Source organism: Miniopterus natalensis, chromosome 1 (assembly GCF_054644295.1).
Source record: "Miniopterus natalensis isolate mMinNat1 chromosome 1, mMinNat1.hap1, whole genome shotgun sequence".
NCBI classification, from domain to species: domain Eukaryota; kingdom Metazoa; phylum Chordata; class Mammalia; order Chiroptera; family Miniopteridae; genus Miniopterus; species Miniopterus natalensis.
The window spans coordinates 180,204,839-180,219,223 of NC_142081.1; the positions used below are offsets into that span (position 1 = coordinate 180,204,839).

Genomic DNA, 14,385 nt, shown 5'->3' on the forward strand with positions numbered 1-14,385 from the left:
CATATACTACTGGATTTAGAAACTGCTCTGTGAATCCCTTTGTCAGCTACTGTTTTCCTTGAAAAAAAAAAAAAAAGATTAAAACAATCAGAATTTACTCACGTAAACTGTTCATATAAACGGAACTGCTTAAATTCTTTGCAACTCCTCTACACACCCTCCAACTGCACACCTGCAATTACTATATGCATACACCTGTGTTTTTCCCACCTTACATGAATTTATATACATTATATTTTATTATTATATTATCACCTACATGCATTTTCCAACCTCCATAATTATCACTTCAATAGCAATATTCAATTTCACTGAGTTAATATACTTTATCTGTTATTTCCATCTTGGATATTTAGACTTCGTTTTCAGATTTGGGAGTCAATCAATAATCACACTATAAAACAGATCTTAGCCTGACCGGTGTGGCCCAGAGATTGAGTATCGACCTATGACCCAGGAGACCTCAGTTCGATTCCCTGTCAGGGCACATGCCTGGGTTATGGGTTCGATCCCCAGCAGGGGGCCTGTAGTAGGCAGCTGATCCATGACTCTCATCATTGATGTTTCTATCTCTTTCTCCCTCTCCTTTCCTCTCTCTGAAATCAATAAAGCATATTTAAAAAACAAACAAACAAAAAAAGATCTGAAAATACACATACTTTGGGAGGACTCTGGGATATCAGCAATTCACACTTGTGTATATTTGACTTATTTTCTCCCAACATTCTACAGGGGGTTAGTTCAGTAGAGAACAGAATGGAGAAGGAAAGTTGTAGGGACTTTGAGTAAGGGCAGACCTGGGAGGGGTGTCTGGAGCTTGGGAAGAGAATACAGTGACCTCCCAACCCTCAGTTTCACTTTCCATGGTTTCAGTTACCCGGGGTCAGCTTCAGTTCAAAAATATTAAATGGAAAATTCCAGAAATAAACAATTCATAAGTTTTACGCTGTGCGCCATTCTGAGTAGTGTGATAAAATCTCATGGGATCCTGCTCCTTCCGTCCCCCCCTGGATGTGAGCCATCCCTTTGTCCAGCGGTCCGCACTGTATATGTCCCCCGCCCACTGGTCACTTAGTAGCCCTCTGGATTATCAGATGACTGTCACGCTCTCACAGTGCTTATGCTCAAGCCACCCTTATTTTACTTAACAATGTCCCCAAAGCACAAGAGTAGTCATGTTGGCAGTTCAGATGTGCCAAAGAGAAGCCATAAAGTGCTTCCTTCTGGTGAAAAGATGAATATGTACAGAAAAAAGTAGTATAAGGAGGGCTCAGTGCTATCCGTGGTTTCAGGTATCTACGGGGGATCCTGGAACATATCCCTTCCAGATAAGGGGGGACTACTGGACCAGAAGGTTGGAGAGAACACAGGAAGGAACGTGAGGGTGCTGAAGACAAACTCAGGGTGCCCTGTGCGGCAGCTCAGGGAGACAGTGAATTCATTTCTTACACCAGAAATTTTAAAAGAACGCCTTCCCACACCCAGCCCTCCACATTCCCCGGGGCATACTGGACTTGTACTGCTCTTTGATCCTGAAACACCTCTGCTGCTCCTCATTCACCCTACTCAGTCTGGAGGTCCTCAAGCATCAAGTTGAGGAGCAGTCGTTTTCTATTTCTCGCATGCCCTGACCCCGAAGTCTGGGTGGGATACGCTCCTTTGTGTGTCCACAGCCCCTCTTCTCGCCTTGTTGCCTTGTATTTGCCTGTTGAGTTGTCTCTGTGTTCTGGAATATTGTGCCCTCTAGTTTGTCAGCATATGCCCAGCACCTAGCATACCTCCTGGTATATAATGGTTAATCACCTTTAAAAAAATGAGTGAGTGAATAAATTGAACATGAGCATATTTCTAGAAAAACCAGTTAGTTGGTTTTACATAGCAGAAAATAAACCTTTTTTTCCTGACCCTGAAGACCAGCTACCTCACCTCAGCTGGGGTGTCTCCCCCTTTTTCATTACTTATCTGTGTTTTGTTGCCAATAACAAGTTTCTTTAAGAGGTAGGCAGCCCTCCCTCCAGTTGGGGGTGGGGTGTGTGGGGGACAGACTCCGGGTTATTTGAGGAAGGGAGAGTAGAAACTGGGAGGTGGGAATGGGAGAAGAAAGTTGGCCTTAGTTATCTGGAAACACTTTAGAAACATCTCGGGGATGTAGTTCCTGACTCTTTACTAGTATTTATTTTTATTTAAATGGCTTTCCAGTTTTTCAAATTGAAGGTTAAGAGACACAGAGCACTGAGGGAAAGCAGCTGCCCCAGCTCTAAGAAAGAGCCCTCTCTCCTCACAGCCAGAGGCTGTCCTTGCAGCAGCTGGAGGACTCTGTTACATCAGGCTGAAAAATGTTCCTTTTAAGCAGCTCCTTTCTTTTAAACATAAAATGCATTTTGTTTTGCCCTTATTATTCTGGTTCCAAGGTTACGCCTACTCTGTAGGAGAAAGCATAACAAAACCATAATGGAAAGTTATGAGCAAGGCCATCTTTTCTCTGATGTATCTAGGTCACGGGTAAATAGAGATATTAAGCAAGGAGCTGGGAGACGCCAGGGAAAACAGAGGAAGCAGCTGACGACTTACTGTGTTCTGAACCGCGCTGGTGAGGGCTGAGAGCATGCCCCGGGACCCCGAGGAAGGAGAGGCGGGTGGGCCTTCTGCGGGGCTCTGATCTGTAGCAGCATCTGCTACTAAAGAGAAAAACATCCCTTTATGGTTTATTTTGCTGATCTGAAATCTTCTACTTGTGCACATAGTGTCATACAGCCCAAGCCCAAGAAGCCCCCCCAGATAAATACATTACTCACTTTGAGGGACGTCATTTTCGGTGTCAGGTTGGGCCCCTTCAGAAGAGCCAGAATTTACACTGTGAATCCGTAGGGTGGCCCCTGCTTTTTCCTTGACGGCTGTCAACCCATGACCTATCAGGAAATAAAAACACGGTTCATGGATACAGCAGAAGTCCACGGTCTGCAAATTCCATAGCTCATCTTCCAGAGTGGTTGTAAGGAAGTGTGGTGGTGAACAGCACAGACTTTGCAGTCCCTCAGATGTGGGTTCCAATCCCAGCTCAGCTTCAGCCCTGCCTGGTTGGGCCACCTTGGAGAAGTTTCCTAATCTCTCAGTGACTCAGTTTCTTCATTGGGTCGTTGTGGGGAGCAAATGAGAGAAACCGAAGTGAAGTGCTCCCAGATGCTTTATTATTCCATTTGGCTTCTCACACCGTCTAACTAGCAACCTGGGATTCCAAACCGAAGATATTACCTGTGAATACTGTCCCTGTCTTAGCCTCTTTTCTCTCTTCCAAGCTCCTCAAGGCAGGTAAGCATCATTCATTTTTTTATTCCTTGCAGGCCCTGCCCGTGGCAGGTGCTCCATTGCTATTTGGTGAATTGAAATCAGTTGCTCTTAACATGCTCTTTCAACGAGTTAGTCATTCCTTTAGTATGGAGAGAGAAGGGTCAGGGAGCCCATATGTCAGAATCAAAAAGCAAGTCCGTGGGAAAACCAGGAACAGCCCCCAACAGCTCTGACAGTTGTCTTAAGCAGTAACAGTCTAAACACAAGCTATACGGATAGTCAGCCAGGAGGAAGGGCATTGGCTTCACTCCATCTGAGCAGGGACAAAACCTCTATCTCCCAGATCCAGCACAGTAGGTATTCAGTAACTATTTGGTAAATACAGAGCTGACCTTCCCATCCTTGCCCCCCAACACACTAACACACACACACACACACACCCTTGGGCTTAATAAATATTCTTGTCTACATTTTATTCTGCAGCTTTTTTTTTCCCTTCTCCTTAGAGGCACTCATGATGAGCTATAGCTTTTCTCAGAGTTCCCAAGCGGAACAAAAAGGTCTCCTGATGCTCCTAAGTGGCTGTTTGAGTTCTCGAAGGAGAAACAGCACGAGCTGCCAACCTCACAGCACTCGCCTCCCCTTAGCATTCTGGGAGACAATGAAAGATTTCACTTGGGACCTGGACAGCCTCTGACTGTTAAAACCCCAGGCAGCAGCAATATTAATACGTGCGGGGAAAAGTCCCAAGTCGTGGCAGGACTTAGAGCCAAAGAGAACCACCTGGTCTTAGAAGGAACTATTAAAATGATCAGCTTTCCACTCCTGAATAAGAGAAAGACATGGATGAATCCCAAACCCAAATAATAGTATTGTATCAGCTGTGACTTCATCAGAGCTATCTTAACATAATTAGGACACTGATATTCACCCAAGAGACACAGGACTACTTATATCCAGTGGGAATCACCTGCCATTATACACAATCTAGAAAACCCTGAAATATTATTTACAATGTTTACAATGTTAATTACATGCAGAAATATATGTCTATATTCATGTGCAGATCATTAAATACAGTTCAAATTCATTATTGAGTTATGTGGGGGGGAAAGATGCACTGTAACTGCCAAAACTAAGACTTGAATTAATTCTCTCTAGCTTCCAACAAATTCCAAGCATTTCACTGGGAACTTATTGGAGTTTCAGTAACACATTTAAGTTACAGAATATAATCATCTAACTTATTTACATACGGAGTCCATATTCCTTGCCATGTTTTAAAAACATATTTTTCGAAAGGAAATAATGTACATCCAGATCTGAAGCTATGATTCTCACCTAGATTTCTGAGAGCTAAAATCAAGGAGTGAATGAGTTTGAGATGGCTGGGAGGCATCTGCTACAGCTTCTTTGCACAAGCTGCGTAAGAAAGATGATTCCACATCCTTCCCTGAGACCATTCGGGGTTTATTAAACCTGACTGTCACTATCTCCTCTTTCACCTTCCCCCCCCCCCCCCCCTGCAGGTTAGGACCATGTCTGATCCTCTAGAAAAATTGCTTTGTTTTGGAAGGAAATGCCATTCTTATGTGCATATCAACGGGATGTGTCTGTTTAACAGACATGACAATAGGCTGCTACTCCAACTACACACACACACACACACACACACACACAGCTTTATTGAGGTATAATTATGTACAAAGAATTGCACATATTTAAGGTTCCTCCAATGATATATTCTGATAAATAGTTCTTTATTCCTGAATTCTTTTGTTAGTGAAAGTACACCTTTATGGCATTCTACTAGAAATATAAAGCTATGGTTTTTTCATAGCTAGGGTTTACATTGTACACCACACCCCACTTTGAAGAATAACTTCTAAAACTTTACTTAGTGTGACATCTAGTGCTCAGAACAAGGAAGTAAAAATGTGGAGTCATTGTCGCCCTTTGACTGGGAGAGATTCATTCTGAGATATTGATCAGTGCTACCAAAAACAGAGAAAACGACAAATATGAATAATACTATAGGGTATAGTTCTTAGACTAGTTTGTTCATGTCATCATAAACCCTAGTATCCTCAAAGAAATTAAAACCCTCCAAATTCCATGGTTCTGAAGATGGAATACTCTCTACCCCTTGACATATGCCATGTTGCTAAGAAGGTAAGAATGTTATGTAAATGTTGTGATACTGTAGAATTTAAAAATAAATGTAAAATGATTGGCTGGTGTTTAATTTATCACTTATACTCTAGTGGAAAAGGCCCTAAACTCAGGAGTCAAGAACCTTGTGGAGGAATTTTGGTTTCATCATTTATTAGCTGTGCAACCTTGGTGAGTTACTTAACCTCTCTGAGTATCTGCTGTTGTGTCTTTTCTGAAAGGAGGATTATAACATCTCCTTCCTAGGGTTTTACAGTCACCGAGGAGAAATATGAAACTTTTGGTATGGCCTACACTTATTGAGCACTTACTATGTCCCAGGAATGGGACTAAAACTTTTTAGTACAGTAAATTATCTCATTGAGTCTACTCAATAACCTTATGAGGTAAGGGATATTATTACGCCCATTTCACAATTGAGAAAACTGAGACCTGGTGATGTGAAATCACTTTCCCAATGTCCCAAAGCCAATAAGTAGCAGAGGCAGGATTTGAACGTAATCCTTCTGACTCTAGAACTCACATGCTCAATCACTATGTTATATTAAAATTGTATATGCCATTTATAGTTGATTAAATGTCATCTTAGTCCCATTTCTATAACTCCTTGGAAACTAGATCTTTGATTAGGAGCTTCCTCATTTTAAAAACATTGGTTTATGCTAAAATTAGCTTGACTTACCCTACCTTGACCAAACAGCAAGGTGAAGGTCACAGGTGCAGTGAAACTTTGGGGATGTAACCCTGCCTTTTCAGCCATGCCTTGGATGGCTGATGCTTTTAGGATCAGCCTGTGCTGTGCAGGAGCAGATCCCAAGACACTGTATGGTGCTTTCTTACACCCCTGGTTCAATTTTTCTTCTCAAAAAGCACTATGATTTCACCAAGCCCTCTTCCTGTGAGTTCTGCTGAGATCAAAACCCTATTGAAGGGCGGTCTCCTCTTTTTCTAGATGATAGAAATAATTTGTTGGTGGTGGGAGGGTCTCTCTGACCAAGTGGTAACCTAGGGGAGCAAGAGCAGTTCTAGGCAGCATCTGGATGCCTGAGTAGCTCTATGGATGGTTTCTATTGTTCCTATGTACTAAAGGAGCCCCCTAGGAGGGCACCAGTTAACTAATTCAGGGAGTTCTCCCTTTTTATTTTTTAAAATATGTTTTTACAGATTTTTTAAAAGACAGATGAAGGAGAGAGAAACTTTGATCGGTCGTACCCTGACCAGGGATTGAACCTGCAACCTGGGCATGTGCCCTGACGAATCGAACCCGAGACCTTTCTGTGCGTGGGATGACGCTCCGCCACCTGAGCCACACCGACGGGCAGCAGCTCCCCCTTTTTAAGTTGATTTAATTTTTAAGATAACATTTCTTCCTTTTCATTTCCTGACCTCTCTTGTCCTGTTCAGCTTTACATTTTTATAGACTTACTACTTTCTAGTCCTCTACATAATTTTTCTATTCAATGTGTCTTGTTTATGTCTGTCTCCTGTCATTAGCATGTAAACTCTACTAGGGCTGGGGTCTTTGTCTTATTTGCTCGCTGCTTTATCTCTAGTGCCTAGAATAGTGCCTGCTATGGTAAGCGTTTGCTGAGTGAATTCTATAGTGAACATCTTTGTACATATATACTAATGAACTTTGGCAAAGGATCAACAGTGCAATTGCCAGGCTCGAAGTATGCACATTTAAAATTTTATAGATAGTGCTAATTGCTCTTCAGAGAGTTGCATCAATTTATATTCTTATTTGTGTGAATTTTTTAGAAATTTTTTAGAACAATACAGGGTGGGGCAAAAGTGGGTTTACAGTTGTTAGTATTAATAAATAATAATACAAGAATACTCTGTTTCATGTAGTCACAACTGTAAACCTACTTTTGTCCCATCCTGTATTGACTATATTACAGACTCTTCTATTAATGAATTCAAGATATTATGAAAAGTTATGAGGAGTAGTTGTTTAGCAAAACACACAGGTGGTGTTGCTGTGCTCAACTAAAGCAAACCAGTGCAGCAAAAAGAGGAGCCACCAACCTTCCTTTTGGAAAAGTCTTCTCTCTCCATGATGATGACTGATGTCCACTCTGTAGTCAGACATCTCTTTAAAAAGGTCAAAACTGATAAGAAGTCATTCTGAACTGAGAGTGTTTGCTGAGCCATCAAACAGAAATTCATTGACCCCTGGGCCACATTCATAGATTGTAAAGGATCATGAACAAACTCCAAGCATGAATCCTACTTTCTTAGTTTCTTTCCTATGTATTCATTTTTTAAAAAGAAAAATAAAGAAATAAATGAAATAAAAGAAAGAAATGTTATATTAAAAATTAAAGCAATCTAAAAGGGGGGAATGCCCTGAATGAGTTAGCTGGTGTCCTACTTGAGGGTCCTCGAGCATAGGGACCAGTAGGAAGTACCCATGAATCAAACTCTAATCATGATTCTGGAGAATTCTTACATCATCAGCAATATCACATGAATTTATGTGATATTAATAGTGATGTACACAGTTAAGAGTTCTCATTTTAGTATCATTTTGACAAGTTTGCTATTCTCTGTAATAAGTGCTGTCATTACTTCTGACAGTGCTGGTAGAAGGGTTTCCTTAAAATGTGCAGAAGGAAAGAAAAGTGTAACTTGGGAAAGAATGGAGGAGACAACGGTAATTTTGAAAAGTAAGTATGCAGATCAGATGCACCTCCCCCTGCTCAGGTTCTCTTCCAGAAGGTGTGTAGACTCATAAAACTGTCAAAACTAGAATTTTAAATAAACATTTAGGCCTTTTGTAGTATCTAGGAATACACTGCTCTGTTCTACCATGGCGCTTTTACTCTGTATACATATTTGTATGAGTTTCAGCACTGTTGACTTTCATTCTGATTATTTGTCCATTGCTCTTAACTTAGTACATTCTAGGAACCAGTCAGGTCTCTAAGAGGCTTGTGGGAAATCACATCTGGTTCTCACAACATCACTTTGAAATTATCAAAATCTTTTTTTTTTTTTTTTTTTACATTTTCCTTTCCCATTCTGGTTTCTATCCAGATCTTCAATAATAACCACCTTTATTGCATTTTATGAACTTGTCCAAAGGCATGGGTCTTCTTAGAATATGATGACAGTGCAGCTGTGGATAAAACTAATGCAAGAGTTACAGCCTTTCCAAAAATAATTCTTGGCTGAGAAATGCCTGATTTTATATAAGCATTGGGAAGGTAGCTTTTCCTTATTTTCCTTTAACTTTGGGGTCAACGTAGTGAGGCAAAGACAAAATAGAAAAATACAGAGTATCAAAAAGTCAATCCATTTTCTGTATTTTTCCACTTAGCACAGTACTTACAAACACCTTTGTCCTTCTGTATATAGCTACAGACAATGGAAACACCATATTGCAGAAGATGGAAGGAATCTTAGAATTTGTCAAGTTCCCTCACCCACACTTTTCTAAATAAGGAAGCTGAGTCTCAGAGAGGTGAAGTGCATGGTGTAGCTAGTTAGTGACAGTGCTTTGTGATCATAAGTGGTAGCAGTCAGGACCTGGTCTCAGGTCTTATGACTCCTGGTACAGTGCTCTTTCCAAGAGACAATCACCTTCTAAATGTTTCCATTTTCCAACTCCTCTACTGCCAGTTCTAATGATTGTGACAGCAGTTTTTCAACAACTGTAACAAGTATTGGTTTCACCCTGGCTGGTGTGGCTCAGCTGGTTAGAGCATTGTCTCGTACATCCAAAGGTTGCTGGTTTGATTCCGGGTCAGGGCACATACCCAGGTTGTGGGTTTGATCCCTGGTCAGGGCGTGTGTGAGAGGCAACTGATTGACGTTTCACTCTTTCTCCTTCCCTCTCTCTCTAAAGTCAATAAAAGCATGTCCTCGTGTGAGGATTAAAAAAAAAAGTATTGGTTTCTGTTTCTAGTGCTGAATTGACAGCTCTGTGTTTTATTACAGAGTATGTGTTCTGCGCTCTTGTCTGCAATTGGAATCACCCTAGGGGTAACATGAGGTTTCTGAGTGGAAATCAATTGTAATGGGATACATGGTTATTTTCTTTCTTTACTTTCTGCAGGCAATTTATAAACCTTCAAGAGCTTGTCTACTGCTCTGAGTGCTCTGCTTTCCAATAAGTTTCTTCGCCTTATGACAATAAACTATTAACGCTGCAAAGCCCTGGGTGGGTATTATGCCTCCGCATAATGGAAGGCAAGCCTAGCTTGCCCCCCAACTCCAAGGTAGCAGATCAATATAGGCCACAATCCAGGAGTTACCCACAACTTTTTATTTATTTATTTATTTATTTATTTATTTATTTATTTATTTATTTATTTATTTTTAAATATATCTTTATTGATTTCAGAGAGAGGAAGGGAGAGGGGGAGGGAGAGATAGAAACATCAATGATGAGAGAGTCATTGATCGGCTGCAGCCCGCAACACGGGCATGTGCCCTGACTGGGAATCAAACCCTGATTGCCTGGATCCTAGGTCGACGCTCAACCACTGAGCCACGCCAGCCGGGCTACCCACAACTTTTTAAAGCCTCTGTTCTTAGGTGGCTGAGCCCTATTCCAATCCTGCTTCAGGCCGTGAGCCCTGCTTCAGCTCTGGCACTTCTCCACTTGTGGGACATTTGTGATCCCTATTATCTTTCGGGAGTACAGCTCCCAACCACCACCACCTCCTGTTTCCAGCTTTGGAACCCATGACTTCAGCCTCTCCTTGTGCAGTATGTTTTAGTTCTCTATCAGGTCCACAAAGGTACTTATCTAGTTCTAAAGTATATATTGGTATTATTTTAGCTACTATTACTATGTAAAGTCGCAGCACATCCAGCCCAGAAATCTCCAAAATATGCCTTAGGAGCAACTTACAGGTGGTATTCAGGTATTTCAGAGAGAGGAAGGGAGAGGAACAGAGAGATAGAAACATCAGTGATGAGAGAGTCATCATCGGCTGCCTCCTGCACGCCCCTGCCCGGGATCGAGCCCGCAACCCGGGCATGTGCTCTGACTGGGAATGGAACTGCGATCTCCTGGATCCTCGGTCAATGCTCAATCACTGAGTCACGCTGGCCCGGCAACAATACATTTTTAAAAGCCCAAATCTTATATTTTAAGAGTCAAATAATATAGTGGCTTTTATATAAAAAGCCATACTATTTGGTTCAAATCTCAACCCAGCTCCTCCTGACTTCAGAAAAGGTCTTTGCCTCTCTGCTATTCAGCTTCCTTTTCTCTAAAATGGAGTAAATACGAGTACCTCCTTATTGGGTTATTTTAAGGAATAAATGTATTAATACATTTATGAAGCACTTAGAACAGTAAGCACTAATGTTAAACTCTATCAGCACATAGTATGATTAAACTATCATATCCTTTTAGGCTTCTGAACTGTATCCATTCAAATGCAAGACAGAATGCTTACCTACTGTGGCAGATGCTGATGAGAGCAGAGATTTGCCCCAGGATCCCCAGCCTGCCCATCTCCCTCCTTGTGGAGAGGAATCCACAGCCTGTAGAAAAACAGATTAGATGGGAGATCAGCAGTTCAGTTTATCTCTGAATGGAAAAACATACATTGGTTTGAAACAAAGAGAAGTTTGGTATTTTGTGTTGCTTTTCAAAAAATCACCAAGAACCATGTCTCACTGGTTTATAGTTTATAAGGGCCATAAAAAGAATTTACCAACCCACACTGCAAAATGTACTTTGGAACCAAATTGATAAGTAGTGTTAGCTTCTGAGGGCTTGGCTTGAAGTGAGAAGAAGGGAGTTTGATATCAATCAAGACCCAAATCTCCCATTATCTGGAAGACAGGGCCAGGGCTGTAGGGGGGAAAGGATTTAACATATTCGAGCACAAGAGTGATTTGAAAAAGTTCAAAACAACTTTGACTCGTGCAGTTTCTATAGAACTAAACTACTGTGCTCTTCAAGATAGAGTTAACTTTCAAATCTCTGGGAGGGTAGGAGGGAGCTTTGCCATGGTTAATAGGCAGTGCCTAGAAAAGCATCAATGAGTCTGGAGATGGTAGCAGAAACAGGTAGCCTTTTCAGGTAGACACCTTAAGGTAACTATCTCTCTCCCTGTCCATGGGCTTGGTAGATTCAAATCCTTTTACTAAGGTGTTTGAATTGGGACTGAGAGACTCTGGTTGCTTAAGCTGGTTGCTGACCAGAAGGTGAGAACTCAGGCGATGTAGGGTGACATAGTCTATTCACCACGCAGACTAAGAATTAAGAGAAAGCAGAGTGAGTAAAACGAAGATGACATATTCAGAGGAGCTGTTTGAATTCCTGACACCTTCTCAGCCCCTGGTTCCTGTTCTTCTTCAAGGCTCTGCTGTATTCCTATCTTCAGGTCCCATGAGATTCCTGCGTAATGTGTATGTGTGTGTGTGTGTGCATGTGTGCGTGTTTCTCTTCTCTCCTCCTCTCCACTGATGTATCCCCAGAACCAAGAAGAGAGTGCATGGCATTTTACAAATGCCTGATGCATTTATATGTTGAATAAATAACTGAAATTCATCAATTTTCTTTTTAAAAAAATCTTTATTGATTTCAGAGAGAGGAAGAGAGAGAGCTGAAACATCAATGATGAGAGAGTCATTGATTGGCTGCCTCCTACACACCCCTGACTGGGGATCGAGCCTGCAACCCCGGCATGTGCCCTGACCAGGAATTGAACTTAGATCTCCTGGATCCTAGGTCGATGCTCAACCGCTGAGCCATGCCCGGGCAGGCTCATCTGTTTTCTTAAGTGTGCAATAGCTTCTGTTACTTGCAACCAATGCGTTCTGATCCAATTAGTGAAACCACAGCTTTCTCTTACTATCTAGGAATACATTCTAGAAAATGAGGCAAGAACACATTAGGAGTGGGAGAATCACAGCTCTTTCACTCCAAAAAGAAAAAAAAAGGAAGAAAAAAAAAAAGGAAGAAAAAAAGTAGTTAAGGAAAAAGTGAAAAATTCCTACAAAGTTTGTAGATTCTATAACTTTTGACCTAAGACTGGTCCATCAGTCATCTCCAACACCCCTTTCCCTGCTGCCTGCCACTGTTGCAGATAAGAGTGGACATGTGAAACAGTTTTAAGCTAATGAGATATAACTGGGAAAGTTTTGCTTTCATAATAAATTATATAGTTATGGCTAGTGCCAGCTCTTTCCTCTCCCCTTTTCCTGCCCTGAATGTGGACATAATGCTTGAAACAGAAGCAGTCATTTTTGCTGCCATGAGAGAAAGGCCAGGGAATCCCAGACACTGGTTCTGGCACTGCTGAGCTAAACCAACGTGGGTTGTTGTCTATCTTCATTCTTTCCATTAAGTGAGGAAAAAACAAATTGCTATTTTATAAACTACTATAAGTTGGATTTTGGTTACTTGCACCCAAATGCATTCCTAACTGATTCACTTAGTAAATATCAAACACCACCCATCAGTATAGACTGCTGGTCAAGAGAAAAGGCTATGGAATTAAATTGCTTGGGCTTGACTCCAGGCTTTGCCATTTTGGACAAGAAGTTACTCAAGTCCAAGTTACTTTAAACCATTGCTTACTTCATTACAGAACACAAGGTATGGTATTATAAGCATACCCTGTATATACCTTGTATAAGCATAAGAACCAATGAGCTCAGAGGTTTATTGTAAATATTAAAAGAAATAATTCATATAAAGCTGTGAGCATAGTGCCTGACACTTAATAAATACTTCATAAATGTTAACTAGTAATAATAATAATAATAATAAAGTATATTTTTAACACTAAGAAGTAAGTTGGCTTTTGTTTTTTTTTCCTGTTGGCAACAATGAGAAGCCTGTTAACATGAATCGAAATACTCATGATTCATGACTGTATGCTTTCATTTTTGGTGTCTACATTGATTTACTTCACTTCAGCAATGGAAGCCAATGGCAATTTTATACCACATGAAGACAGATGTAAGCTGATGATTAATATCATTCTTTCATGGAAAAAATCACTACCTATGTGATTAAGGAAAGTTAATACATTTAAGGGTGACAGCTTCTGACTCAAATTTACAATACTTAATATGCTCTGACAGCTGGTAATTAATTGACTAGCAAATGAAAATAAGTGTGAAATAAATCTGGAACTTTTTGCAGTATAATAAGTGACAACTTCAATTGATTTATTAATAAAGCTCCTTTGACACTGAGCTGTGACCTCCTGATCAGCTGCAAAGAATATTTATCAGTGGCAAATACTCAAATGACTAAGCAGGCACATGTAATATAAAAACCACATAAACTAAATGTTCAACATGAATTATAAATATATCTCACCATGAGTATTGTTTCCACTTTAAATGGCTTTAATGTCACATATTTGTGAGACCATAAAGTAGGCAGAATGGATCTATTCAGATCTTCCCTTATCAAATATGGTTATTTTAAAGCTTTTTTCTCACCCTCATGCCATGTAACCCCTACCTCCTTTATCAGACAACTTCACATCCTATATACAGAAAACAGAAGTCATTAGATGAAAACTCTCTAAACTTCCTGCCCTCTCCCCCTAAAATCTCAGAAGAATGACCTTCTCTGGTAACAGCAAATCAGACTTGGCTTGATCAAGAGGAATGTCGAAAACTCAAGTGGAGATCATTGAAACACCTATAACCACTGTGTAGACCTAAGAACATGAAAGAATGCAAGATTCCACTAAGTTCAAGGTTCTTTAAGTAGAAAAGACATTTATATACCTGGTATCTTATTTAAAGATCTTTCAATAGAAAAAATATTTATTTATTTATTTTAGGCTATAAAGTTCAACGGAATCATCAGACAGAAAAAAATGTACAAATTTTAGATTCCATAGAATGAAAAGGTCTTTAACATTTAGATAGAAAATAAATGAACCTGTCTTAAAAATCAAAGATCAACCTGGTTGTCCTATTTCCTTAAGT

General features: G+C 40.5%; 1 protein-coding gene across 3 annotated transcripts in view; it reads right to left on the bottom strand.

Annotated features, from left to right (window-relative positions):
* The window catches only part of FAM114A1 (family with sequence similarity 114 member A1), a 48,315-nt gene that overhangs the window by 23,161 nt on the left and 10,769 nt on the right, over window positions 1-14,385 (bottom strand). Inside the window, exons 3-5 of one of the 3 annotated variants that reach the window (XM_087827847.1) lie at window positions 10,878-10,965; window positions 2,796-2,909; window positions 2,572-2,675 (exon numbers count right to left, since the gene is read on the bottom strand). In XM_087827847.1, the coding sequence (XP_087683973.1) occupies window positions 2,572-2,675; window positions 2,796-2,909; window positions 10,878-10,965 (306 nt within the window). Of the gene's footprint in view, window positions 1-2,571; window positions 2,679-2,795; window positions 2,910-10,877; window positions 10,966-14,385 lie in introns of all 3 variants that reach the window. The other 2 variants (XM_087827840.1, XM_087827849.1) reach the window with 2 other exon arrangements.